Source organism: Trachemys scripta, chromosome 6, assembly GCF_013100865.1.
Source record: "Trachemys scripta elegans isolate TJP31775 chromosome 6, CAS_Tse_1.0, whole genome shotgun sequence".
NCBI lineage: Eukaryota > Metazoa > Chordata > Testudines > Emydidae > Trachemys > Trachemys scripta.
This window is the reverse complement of record NC_048303.1, coordinates 85,094,417-85,107,911: the sequence shown is the minus strand read 5'-3', so window position 1 is coordinate 85,107,911 and position 13,495 is coordinate 85,094,417. Positions and strand designations below refer to the sequence as shown.

The window sequence follows — 13,495 nt, the reverse complement described above, 5'->3', positions numbered from 1 at the left end:
ATTTTTTTTCTAAGAAAAAACAAAAGTGAAATTTTTTTATTTTTTTTTTTTTTTTTTTTTTTTTTTTTTTTTTTTTTTTTTTTTTTGCTCAAATGAAATTTACTATCTGAAGCTTCATTAAAAATAGAAAATACATTTTAGTACCAAATCAGTCTTTGCAGTATGGGGGAAGAGGAAGGAGAATCCTCTTCTTGTGTTGACTTGGAGTACATTTGTAGGCGCTCAGCTACTGTGGTTGTGGGGATGTAGCGTAAAAAGCTAAAGAGAAATTCTATTCATTACTGAACTGAGTATGAATACTTAAATTATTGTTGGGCACTGAGCTGTATTCATTTTATATACATATGTTTTTATATATTATCAAGACAGTCAAAGAACAAGAGTGCATATTTACAATTTGAAAAGCATTTATATTTTATTATATTTATTTGTATGCCTCTAATGTCATGTCAGATGTTATAGGTGTGCATGGCAGTGTAAATATGCAAGGAGGCTAGTCTAAAAACAATTAAAAGGAAACAACTGGAGTTGGTCAAAAGTGTGGGGGGGGAGCAAAAATTTGGTTCCTGCCCACAGATTACAGTCTAAGGCTCTACACCAGGGGTAGGCAACCTATGGCATGTGTGCCGAAGGCGGCATGCAAGCTGATTTTCAGTGGCACTCACACTGCCCAGGTCCTGGCCACCGGTCCAGGGAGCTCTGCATTTTAATTTAATTTTAAATGAAGCTTCTTAAACATTTTAAAAACCTTATTTACTTTACATACAACAATAGTTTAGTTATATATTATAGTCTTATAGAAAGAGCCCTTCTAAAAATGTTAAAATGTATTACCGGCATGCGAAACCTTAAATTAGAGTGAATAAATGAAGACTCGGCACACCACTTCTGAAAGGTTGCTGACCCCTGCTCTACACCTTGAAAGACTCAGAAGCTAGGCTCACGTAAACCGAAACTGGGCATGGAATTGGCAGAGTATGGGTAGGTGTAAGGAGTAGAATCAGCAAAGGAGAGAACTTCACTTCCGCACCACACGTACTGTGAGATCTGCACTGAAGCAAGAGAAGGCAGGGATGTAACATAAGAAATCTATGTACAATGATACCAGAGTTAAGCGAGAGCCAGCAATGGGATGCATAAATTATAAAAGAGAAGTTCCTTCTTTGGAATAGAGGTCAAGAAATAGCATTTTTCTCTCTGGCTTAAGCAATAGAAAAAAATACTAAATATCTGCCCTTAGAAATCTGTTCGCCAAGTTTCAGTGTCTGGTTTAAGTGGGATCAACTGTGCTTGTAAAGAGAAATGTCAGTCTTCTCTGGTGTCCAAGAAGAAGCAGTGTGTAGACATCTTCATCCTTTTGTATAATGTAACATTTAAAGGAACATTGTCAGATAATTTAGGTCCGAATTAAATTGTGTGTGTGTGTGTGTGTGTGTGTGCGCGCACATTTTAAAATAAGAAACCCTGTTCATAGAAGTATTTTCATGAAATATATGGGCAAGGGGAATTTAGTACAGGTAATTTTTTTTGTTTGCATAGAAAAATATTTAAATCCAATGTTTGCTACCCATTGGTGTTCTACTGAAACAGACAAGTCTGTTTGTTTTTATTACCAGTACAGATGAAACCCAATGAGTAAACAGTATAAACAGTGAAAAACCTGATTTATCAAAAATTCTTTCCACTTGAATGTGTTTATCACCACAGAAAAGGAAATTTGTGGTTTTAAAGTTTGTTTTAAAAGAGGTATCTTCCTATCACAAATGTTCTATTTGATATTTTAAGTAAAAATAGCTTTTCTTTTCTTATTTTTAAAAAGCAATCAGTACGCTTAATTTCGTTGTGCCAAAGATTATCAAGATCCTTCCTATCCAGAAGTAACATGAGTGTTGCTAGGAGCGATGATACTCTGGTAAGCATATGTTTTTATTGGTTTAATGCTTTAAATACTTTGACATATAACAACATGAATACTGAAATATTTTAAAATGGATATTATTTCCGATGTGGCAAGAATAGATTCAGGAAGTTTTAGGCTAGAAGGGTCCATTATGATCATTTATTCTGACCTCCTGCGTAACAGACTATAGAATTATATTCACTAACTTCTGCATCGAGTCCAGTAACTTGTGTTTCAAATTTATTTATCATGTTGTTGTAGTTTTGATTCATGAGAAACTTTCACACCATAGTAATGATAAAATAACCTGCAAATGATCAATACATCTGAGTTGCTCAGGGTACCGTATGATATAAACCATAATTTTTTTAGCAAAAAAGCTTAGAATATTTAAAATGAATAAAAATGTAAGTGCTGCTACAATGTAAACGTTTCAGGAAAACGTGTGAGAGGAAATAATTATGAGCAAGCAGTAGCCAAATTTGAATAAGTAAAGCAGTTAGATGTAAAAGCGGGGGCAAGCTGACTTGAGATGGATGTTAAGGAGTTGCACAACCGAGGCTCACCACAGTAAAGGCACAGTTGCTTAGCATGCCTTAGATTTAGGAGATCCATATGTCTCAGTCAGGAAACCACAGAAGTCTGTAGGGTTCCTTAGTTTTCAAGGTGTAAGAAGGAATTGTCCCTTGTACTGACACAGTTATGGAATGCCCTTTGTGTTATGACAGATAGAATGGAAAAATGTATGACACACACATTCTAGAGCAGGGATGGGCAAACTTTTTGACTCGGGGGCCACATCTGGGTATGGAAATTGCATGGCGGGCCATGAATGCTCATGAAATTGGGGTTGGGGTGCAGGAGGGGGTGAGGGCTCCAGCTGGAGGTGCAGGCTCTGGAGTGGGACCAAGGGATTCAGAGGGCAGGAGGGGGGTCAGGGCTGGGGCAGGGGTTGGGGTGTGTGGGGGGATGAGGGTTCCGGCTGGTGGTGCAGGCTCTGGGGTGGGGCAGGGGATGAGGGGTTGGGGATTCAGGAGGGTGCTCCAGGCTGGGACTGGAGGGTGCAGAAGGGCGGGAGTGGGCTCCGGGCTGGGGCAGGGGATTGGAGCACAGGAGGGGCTCAGGAGTGCAGGGTCCAGGTGGCACTTGCCGCTGCTTCCAGGAGCTGCTTGAGGTATGTCCCCCTTCCGGCTCCTATGTGGAGGCGTGGCCAGGCAGCTCTGCGCGCTGCCCCGTCCATGGGCACAGCCCCTGCAGCTCCCATTGGCCGTGGTTCCCAGCCAACAGGAGCTGCGGGGGCAGTGCACGGACCCCTCCTGATTGCCCTAAACAGAGTGCGGAGCGACCCCCAACCCCACTCCCGGCTGGAGTGCGGGAATGGGGCAAGCCCCAGACCCTGCTCCCCAGCGGGAGCTCGATGACCAGATTAAATCGTCTGGAGGACCGGATGTGGCCTGTGGGCCGTAGTTTGCCCACCCTTGCTCTAGAGCTTCAAGTCGTACCATAGCTGTTCATTGACGGGGTTGGGGGGCGGGGAAAAACTTCTGTGCACCTGTTTGTGCATTATTAATTAGTGATAGGGCCAAGAGGCTCCAATTGGAGTTAGCATGATGGGGTTAGGCAGTGTGTAACTGCACAGTAAGATAGCAAAAGCAACCAGTAGAAATATGCCCCTTCATTCATCCGAGATAGCTGTGTTGAGTTCTACTCTGTCAATACCTTTTTTTGAATGACACCTTGTGTTTGCTGTGTGTCATGTCTATCATCTGGCTATGACCGAAGCCACTGGAGGGCAATTCTGAGTACTCTGGAATGGCATAGAAGTGAGGATAGGCTTGCCCCAGAGTCCTTTCACAAAATTACCCTTCCTATTTACTGTCGTGTTTAGTTGTGCTACCTGATTCCTGCATTCCAACTTCAGTTGTAGCTAGCAGCTGCATATCAGCGGTGTGTCTGTATAACTTGTGGAAAAAGTTCAAAATGACAGGTGCTATAGAAATGCAAACAAACGTGCTTATGATTCTCTAATGCAGTGTTTCCAACATCCTGATTTATTACCATAGCAACTGTTCCTCCCTTTCTCCCCTGGACTGGTCTACTTGACCTTCTGAATTAATCAAGAAGAACAGGATGATTCAGAAAGGGCAAACTTCTGGTTGCACACAAGTTCTATAGTTGACAGCAGTGTCAAGTGAAATGCAGACAGGAGGGCATTTTTAATTAATTTGTTATACTCTTTCTGAATGTAAGAAGGATTTTTAAAGACCTAAAGGTCAATCTGCATCCAACGAAGTGGACATTCACCCACGAAGGCTTATGCTCCAATACATCTGTTAGTCTTAAAGGTGCCACAGGACTCTCTGTTGCTTTTTACAGATCCAGACTAACACAGCTACCCCTCTGATACTTAATCTGCAAGTGTAAATCTGGATATAGACTCTCATAGACTCTAGGACTGGAAGGGACCTCGAGAGGTCATCGAGTCCAGTCCCCTGCCCTCATGGCAGGACCAAATACTGTCTAGAACATCCCTGATAGACATTTATCTAACCTACTCTTAAATATCTCCAGAGATGGAGATGCCACAATCTCCCTAGGCAGTTTATTCCAATGTTTAACCACCCTGACAGTTAGGAACTCTTTCCTAATGTCCAACCTAAACCTCCCTTGCTGCAGTTTAAGCCCATTGCTTCTTGTTCTATCCTTAGGGTCTAAGATGAACAAGTTTTCTCCCACCTCCTTATGACACCCTTTTAGGTACCTGAAAACTGCTATCATGTCCCCTCTCAGTCTTCTCTTTTCCAAACTAAACAAACCCAATTCTTTCAGCCTTCCTTCATAGGTCATGTTCTCTAGACCTTTAATCATTCTTGTTGCTCTTCTCTGGACCCTCTCCAATTTCTCCACATCTTTCTTAAAATGCGGTGCCCAGAACTGGACACAATACTCCAGCTGCGGCCTAACCAGCGCAGAGTAGAGCGGAAGAATGACTTCTTGTGTCTTGCTCACAACACGCCTGTTTAATGCATCCCAGAATCACGTTTGCTTTTTTTGCAACAGCATCACACTGTTGACTCATATTTAGCTTGTGGTCCACTATAACCCCTAGATCCCTTTCTGCCATACTCCTTCCTAGACATTCTCTTCCCATTCTGTATGTGTGAAACTGATTGTTCCTTCCTAAGTGGAGCACTTTGCATTTGTCTTTATTAAACTTCATCCTGTTTACCTCAGACCATTTCTCCAATTTGTCCAGATCATTTTGAATTATGACCCTGTCCTCCAAAGCAGTTGCAATCCCTCCCAGTTTGGTATCATCTCCAAACTTAATAAGCGTACTTTCTATGCCAATATCTAAGTTGTTGATGAAGATATTAAACAGAGCCAGTCCCAAAATGTCTACATTGAAATCAGGAGATGTGATTGCAGCATGTGTAGACATACCTGAACTAGCTTTGATCTAGTTAGATTAAAGGTAGCTTGGATGACAGTAGCAGTGTAGCTGTGGGGGCATGGGCTAGCTACTTGAGTATGTACCCAGGGTTCTACTCAGGAAGCTAGCCCAGGCCACCACCCCTGTTGCTGTAATTATAGTGTTATTGGTACTTGAACTAGCTAGCTAGATCAAAGCTAGCTCTGATATGTCTGCACAAGCTGCAATCACACCTCCCAATTTCAATGTTTACATACCTTGAGAGATGTTGAGCACCCTCCTCTCCCATTGACCTTGCAGGATGGGTCTAGAGAGTACATTAGACCCTAGGCCAAACAAACTTCCTTTCAGTTTATACAGGTGTATGCCTTTTAGGTTTAAGCCCCTGGGAGCTATAGTTAGAAGCTTGTAAATCTGGAAGCTTTCTCTTTTTAGCTTCCTCTTCAGGTTTTAATGCAGTCTTTAGGAAATATCCTGTGATCAGCAAAGCTTAAACATTAATGCATTAGAACAAAGTAAACATACTTTTTTCTGGGCATTAATAGTCTTAAAAATAAAAAATTCTGCAGAGACTTCTTTGCTACCCATTTTATCCTCCCGTTATTCCTTCAGTGCAAGTCATGTTCTCACTTACACTGTCCTTTTCTTATTGTTCTACTTTTGTGCTATTTGTTCTAACATATACTACTCCTGCTCCTATTGCTATACTTTTTAACACTGAGTCACCACTGAAGATATGTCACACCAACTCTTTAGCAGGCAAATGCTAGAGTTTAAAACATTAATAAACTCAGGATAAGGAAGATTAGAGTGATTCAAAAATCAGGCTACATGATTTTCTTTTCTGTGAATTTTTGCTGACTTACTCATGGAGAACACAGATCATCCCTGGGAAGTACAAGGTTTGTACTTTCATCTTATATTGTTGTTTTAGATGCATTTTTTTAACAAGTTCCTATCATAACTTGCATCTTCAGCTTTACTTTATACAACTCTCCATTTAGATGATACATGGAAAATTCCAGTAAGGAAACAATGTGGGAGAAAGACTTTCTCTGGAATCTCATGCAGTAAATAATGTGTACAGATGTGGAAAAAATGCACATCTTATTAGGGTAAATTTTCCAAGCAGTGTTCCTGCATTTTAGCCGCGTGACTCTTGTGAATACATTTTCCAGTCTTGCAGCTAAATGGCTGTACAGTGCTTTGAAAATTTAATTTTCTTTGCTTATCCTGACAGGTACTGGGGGATTTTTTTTTTTTTACTATTATTATTTTGAAAGCAAATGGTGTCTTTTTTTTTCCTATTTCTTTGTTAACTATGAGGATGAGGAGGATTCATTTGTGATGAAAGCCATCATTCATGCCATCAATGATGACAATGTTCCTGGACTACAGCATCTCCTGGGATCTCTGACTAATTATGATGTCAATCAACCCAACAAGGTATGATGCTTTAGGTCTGTGCTGCGACAAGTAGGGGGAGCAGATATCTGTTTGTTCTTGTGTAGAGTGATGTGGCTATAAAATAGAAATGTAATATTTGAAATAAGACTAACAGTCAAATGGCTTGTAAGCTGTCCTAGGAAAAGTTGTTAGGAGTTCGTTGTTCATTCCTCTCAAACTGTCTGGATATGGAAGCCGTAATATTTTTTTCTAGGCCTCTGAAATGTAGAGTACTGTTGCTTGAAAATCAGCACAACATTTAAGTTTTGGTAATAAAAAGAAAAATCCCTAAAACTTGCAATTAAATATAACCACAAATATTTTAAATCATGATGGAAATTGGTGGGGTGGGGATGGATTCAGGGAAAGGAGTGTTGTTTACTTCATTTTCCAGTCAAAACCTTCCCCTTTCCATACCAACATCACAGGAGAACATGCAGGAGCGCATGAACCTGTGTGCAGGACATTGGCAGGAGCCTGCCCTTTGTGAGTGCAATGGGCTACAGGGTTGGGAGGAAAGCTCCTTCTGTACCTTTTTCAATGGGTATGTGTGTGTTTGCAGCACTTGCTGTAGCTATGCATTGGAAAGAGAGGAAATATAGTAAGAGTCCACACTGGCTTAACCAGGAGATCTTCAATGATCTGAAACCAGAAAAAAAGTGTCCTACAAAAAGTGAGAACTAGATCAAATTACAAGGGATGAATATAAAAAAAACACATGCATGTAAGGACAAAATTAGAAAGGCCAAGGCACAAAATGAGAATAAACTAGCTAGGGACATAAAGGGTAACAAGAAAGCATTTTACAAATACATGAGAAGCAAGAGAAAGACCAAGGACAGACTGATTACTCAGTGAGGAGGGAAAGACAATAACAGAAAACATAGCAAAGGCCAAAGTGGTGTTTTCACCAAAAAAGTTAGCAATGATCAGATGACTAACATAGCAAACATCAGTGTAAATATGATAAGATCGGAGGCTAAAATAGGAAAAGAACAAGTTCAGAATTACTTAGACAAGTTAGATATCTTAAAGTCAGCAGGGCCTGATGAAATACATCCTAGAATACTTAAGGAACTGGCTGAAGAGCAATCTGAGCCATTTAATGATTATCTTTTAAGAATTTGTAGAGGACAGGAGAGATACCAGAGGACTGAAAAAAGGTACTGTATTTGCCCATCTATGAAAAGAGGAATAAGGACAACCACCTAGGGAATTAACTGACCAGTCAGCTTAATTTCAATATCCAGAAAGATAATGGAGCAAGTAATCACTCAATCAGTTTGTAAGCACCTAGAAGATAATAAGCTGATAAGTAACAGCAGGGATTTGTCAGGAACAAGCCTCGACAAACCAACCTAATATCCTTCTTTTACAGGGTAGAAAGCTTTGTGCATATGGGGGAAACAGTAAATATAATCATAAATGATTTGGATAATGGCATGGAGAGTACACTTACAAAGTTTGCAAACTGGAAGGAGTTGCAAGTGCTTTGGAGGTCGATTAGAATTCAAAATGATCTTGACAAACTGGTGAAATGGTCTGAATTAAATAAGATGAAATTCTATGAGGACAAATGCCAACTATTATACTTGGAAGGAATACAAATACAAAATGTGAAATGAATGCCTTAGAAGCAGTGCTGCAGAAAAGGAACTAGAGGCTATAATGGATCACATTAAATATGAGTCAACAATGTAATACTGTTACAAAAAAGTGAACATCATTCCGGGATGTATTATAGGAGTGTTGCCAGAAAGACACAAGAAGTAATTATCCTACTCTATTGAGCACTAATAAGACTTCAGCAGGGGGTACTGTGTCCAGTTTTGGGCACCATGCTTCGGGAAAGAAGTGGACAAATTGGAAAAAGTTCAAAGAAGAGCAACAAAAACTATTAAGTATCAGAGGGGTAGCCGTGTTAGTCTGAATCTTTAAAAAAGCAACAGACGGTCCTGTGGCACCTTTAAGACTAACAGAAGTATTGGGAGCATAAGCTTTCGTGGGTAAGAACGAAGTGAGGTTCTTACCCACGAAAGCTTATGCTCCCAATACTTCTGTTAGTCTTAAAGGTGCCACAGGACCCTCTGTTGCTTCCATCATTGGAGGTTTTTAAGAACAGGTTAGACAAACGTCTGTCAGGGATGTCAGGCAATACATAGTCTTGCCTCAATGCCAGGGGACTGGACTAGATGACCTATTGAGGTCCCTTGCAGTCCTACATTTCAGTGATTTAATAGAGGAGGTGGGGTGGGGTAGGACATGTCATGTATCCTTGGTGTGGTGTGGGCAGGAAAGGAGACAGTCTGGATACCAGTGGCTTTAATGTATGTGTTGGTGTGAAGGGGATGTATTTGAAGGGAAAGGGAGTGAATATTAGTTAGGAGCATGCAAGAGGATTTGTTGGAGGGTGAAATCCAACTATCAAATTGATAACTTTATTTATTTAAGACTACAGTAAAGGATTGCAGGATTGGGAGCAAGATTAAGGATGGTTTCGTGCATATCCGAATAAATTACACAAGAAAACTTTTGTAACTGTATTTTTAACAGCCATATAATGATGATGTAATATATTTACTCACATTCATGTTTCCAATGCACAGCTTGGAGCAGCTGCTCTCCTAAAACGTGTTATTCTTGGAATCAACCTTTGCTTTTGCTAGGGATTCTTTCTTAATGCAGGTGAAGATACCTGCGTTTAAAATGTTCGCTTTGATCCCAGATTCAGGGCATCAGTTCCTCCTCTTTGAACAGCCTTTTAAAAATTGAGTATGCTTTTGGATAATTCACTTGCAGAAATTGGGTTTGTAAGACTGTTTTTTTTTTTAAAAAAAGGTAATAGCCCAGGCTACAGAAAGAGGAAACAGAAAATATGATATAGGTAGTAGGGTTGTCAAGCGATTAAAATTAATTGTGATTAATTGCAATGTTAAACAATAATAGAATACCATTTATTTAAATATTTTGGATATTTTCTACATTTTCAAATGTATTGATTTCAATTATATCGCAGAATACAGAGTGTACAGTGCTCGCTTTATATTTATTACAAATATTTGCATTGTAAAAAACAAAAGAAATAGTATTTTCCAATTCACCTAATACAAGTACTGTAGTGCAATCAATTTATCATGAAAGTTGAACTTACAAATGTAGAATTATGTACTAAAAATAACTTTTTTCAAAAATAAAACAATGTAAAACTTTAGAGCCTACAAGTCCACTTGTCGCAAGATACTTACGTGCCAGATGTGCTAAAGATTCATATGTCCCATCATGCTTCAACCACTGTTCCCAAGGACATGCGTCCATGCTGATGACGGGTTCTGCTCAATAACAATCCAAAGTAGTGAGTCCACACCTCATCCCTCTCAGATTTTGGAAGGCACTTCAGATTCTTAAGCCTTCGGTCGAATGCTGTAGCTATCTTTAGAAATCTCACATTTGTACCTTCTTTCCATTTTGTCAAATCTGCAGCAAAATTGTTCTTAAAATGAACATGTCTGAGTCATCATCTGAGACTACTATAACATGAAATATATGGCAGAATGCGGGTAAAACAGAGCTGGAGACATACAATTCTACCCTGAGGAGTTCAGTCACAAATTTAATTAATGCATTATTTTTTTGACGAGCGTCATCAGCGCGGAAGCATGTCCTCTGGAATGGGGGCTGAAGCATGAAGGGGCATACGAATGTTTAACATATCTGGCATGTAAATACCTTGCAATGCCAGCTACAAAAGTGCCATGTGAACGCCTGTTCTCACTTTCTGGTGACATTGTAATTAAGAAGTGGGCAGCACTATCTCCTGTAAATGTAAAGAAACTTGTTGGTCTTGGCGATTGGCTGAACAAGAAGTAGGACTGAGTAGACTTGTAGGCTCTAAAGTTTTGCATTGTTTTGGTTTGGGGGCAGTTATGTAAACAAAAACAAAAAAAATCTACATTTGTAAGTTACACTTTCCTGATAGAGATTGCACTACAGTACTTGCTTTAGGTGAATTGAAAAATACTATTTTTGTTTATTATTTTTACAGTGCAAATATTTGTAATAAAAATAATAATATAAAGTGAGCAGTATACACTTTGTATTCTGTGTTGTAATTTAAATCAATATATTTGAAAATGTAGAAAAACATCCAAAAATATTTAATAAATTTCAATTGGTATTCTACTGTTTAATAATGCGATTAAAACTGAAATTAATTGTGATTTTTAATTATTATTTTTTTAAGTTAATGGTGTGAGCTAACTGCAATTAACCGACAGCTCGAATAGGTAGTGTTAGATGATGTGTCTTGTTCAGCTGTTTTCTGAGATGGGATGATTTTTACATGATGTCATTACCAAAAAAATCCTGAAGATCTCTGTGGTCTGTTTTCGTGGTGCAGTCACGTGAAATTGCCAGATAAGGCAGGAAGGAAGATGGCATGTATCTCTAAAATAATGTGCCCACTGCTTATATTCAGACTTCTAAAACCTTATTTAGGAGCCTAAATAGAAGAGAACTTCAGGTGCCCAGCTCATTTGAAAATGAGGTTGTGTTTATTTAGGTCATAAATATAGATGTAGAGCCTAATTTTAGGCACCCTGATTTGAAAACACTGGCCCATGTTTGTAGATTATTCCCTGTAGACCATTTATTTAAATGTGACTTTCTCTCAATAATATGGAAAATCAGTAGTTCCTTTGTAAATTTGTAAGTCCAAATTGCTATTTCAGCCCTCTTCCCCTCTACATCCAAATCTCTCAAAAGACAATATTGTTCCATTTTTTATTCTTTGTTTTCAGCATGGAACACCTCCACTGCTAATTGCTGCTGGCTGTGGAAACATTCAGATGCTTCAGTTACTCATAAAGCGAGGATCCCGTATTGATATTCAGGATAAGGTCAGGATTGTATTTTGTCGTAATTAATTATTTAAGTGCTCTTTAGTCCAGTACATTTTAGCAGGAGACAAGCAGGTCATGACAGGTCTTTTATGGAAATAAAGAAAGAAACTATTGGCGAATACAGTTATCTAGTTTCTAATATAGCAAAAAGACAAAGACACAAATAAATTTTCTCCTTTTTGCTAACAACTTTAGTTGCTACTAATGAGTTTTCTATCATAATAGTGGGTTTTATTTCAGCTAATGTAGTAAATTATTTCAAGTTATTAATCTTAAAAGGTTGTTTATACTTTAGAAACTGTCTTCATTGAATTAGTTTAATATTTCTCTTACACCAAATTAGCCAGAGTGTTTTAACAAACAGCTACAGAATGATAAATGTACTGTTTAATTACTTGAGCTGTCATTTCTATTAAAATGCAAAGGCTATAATGGGGATTCTTTGTGAAAAACATTTATACTTTTTTAAAAAGTATAAATGTGGTGGCTTTGGCTGTAATAATGTAAGTGGCCTGAGCCACTAACTTGTTAAATCACTATGTATTGACTTAAAATATTTGGGAAAGTATTTATCTCCATGAAGTGTTGTTTGATGGTTCTTCCTTCCACCCCCAGTAGCTTGGCAAACTATCTTTTAAGAGAATATGGGGATGTTAAGATAATTTGATATTAACTCTTGTTCAACAGACATGAAGTACCAAAACGTCAAGGTTTTGATGAAAGCTCTAATCCTGGCTCTTCTGGAAAACTTGTGGAGATTTTCTTGGTTTTATTGTTTTGTTGGTTTGTTTTGGCTGTGGATGAGCCTACTGTTGTTCAGCACATACGTCAGTGTGTGTGCACGGACAATGTTATAGCCTAGTGAATATCCTGAAGTGTAATATTTTTGTTCATTACTTTTATAATCAAATACTTTGAACAGGCTGGATCTAATGCAGTCTACTGGGCTTCTCGACATGGTCATGTACAAACTCTGAAATTTCTCTGTGAGAGTAAATGCCCTTTGGATGTTAAGGATAAGGTAAGGAAAAAGCTCTTTTCATTGTCAACTTAAATGCTGAGAGTATATTTTTATAAACAACTGTATTTTAGGGTATGACAGGTAGCTTACTGTTGTTTTTAAGCCATGCTAGCTAGATTACCTCCTACAACCCTAATCCTAGCTGTGGGAGACCGAACTCATAGAAACTTCCCTTACTCCAGGGAAGCCTACCTTCCACAACCCTTGTCTGGGGAGGCATGCCCTCTGCACCCTTATGCCTAACCTTTTGACATCTACTTCCTGAAAAATAAACCTATCTTGCCGAGCACTTAGTGCTAGATCCCTAACCCTAGCCTGGGGCAATCTGCCTCTTAGAACCCTAACCCTAGCCTGGGGCAGGGCTTACCTCCTGCAACCCTAATCCTGGGAGGCCTTAGTACTAGAACCCTAAGCCTAGCCAAATAAGGCTAACCCCCTGAAACCATAATCCTAACCCAGGGAGACCTACCTCCTGGAAACCTAACCCTTACCTGGGAAGTCCCACCGCCTCAAACCCTATCCCTATCCTAGCAATGTCTACTTCTTCTAAACCTAAACCTACCCTGCAGAGTGCTTAGTGCTAGAAACCTAACCCTAGCCCGGGCCGGCCGACCTCCTGCAGCCCTAGTCCAGGCCCAGGGAAATCTTTTTCTTTCTATCATAACCCTAGACCAAGAAGGCCTAGGGCCTAGAAACCTAACCTTTGTCTGTGAAAGAACCACATCTTACAGTGCTACACCTACGACAGGGAGTCCTACCGTCTAGAGCCCCTAATCTTAACTCATGGAGGCCTACCT

The 13,495-nt window shown here is 39.3% G+C and overlaps 1 protein-coding gene across 3 annotated transcripts in view; it reads left to right on the top strand.

The window, feature by feature from the left end:
• The window catches only part of DAPK1 (death associated protein kinase 1), a 129,282-nt gene that overhangs the window by 81,636 nt on the left and 34,151 nt on the right, over nt 1-13,495 (top strand). For all 3 annotated transcript variants that reach the window (XM_034774068.1, XM_034774067.1, XM_034774069.1), the window contains exons 11-14: nt 1,820-1,912; nt 6,660-6,779; nt 11,576-11,674; nt 12,600-12,698. In XM_034774068.1, coding sequence (XP_034629959.1) covers nt 1,820-1,912; nt 6,660-6,779; nt 11,576-11,674; nt 12,600-12,698 — 411 coding nt within the window. The remainder of the gene's footprint in view (nt 1-1,819; nt 1,913-6,659; nt 6,780-11,575; nt 11,675-12,599; nt 12,699-13,495) is intronic.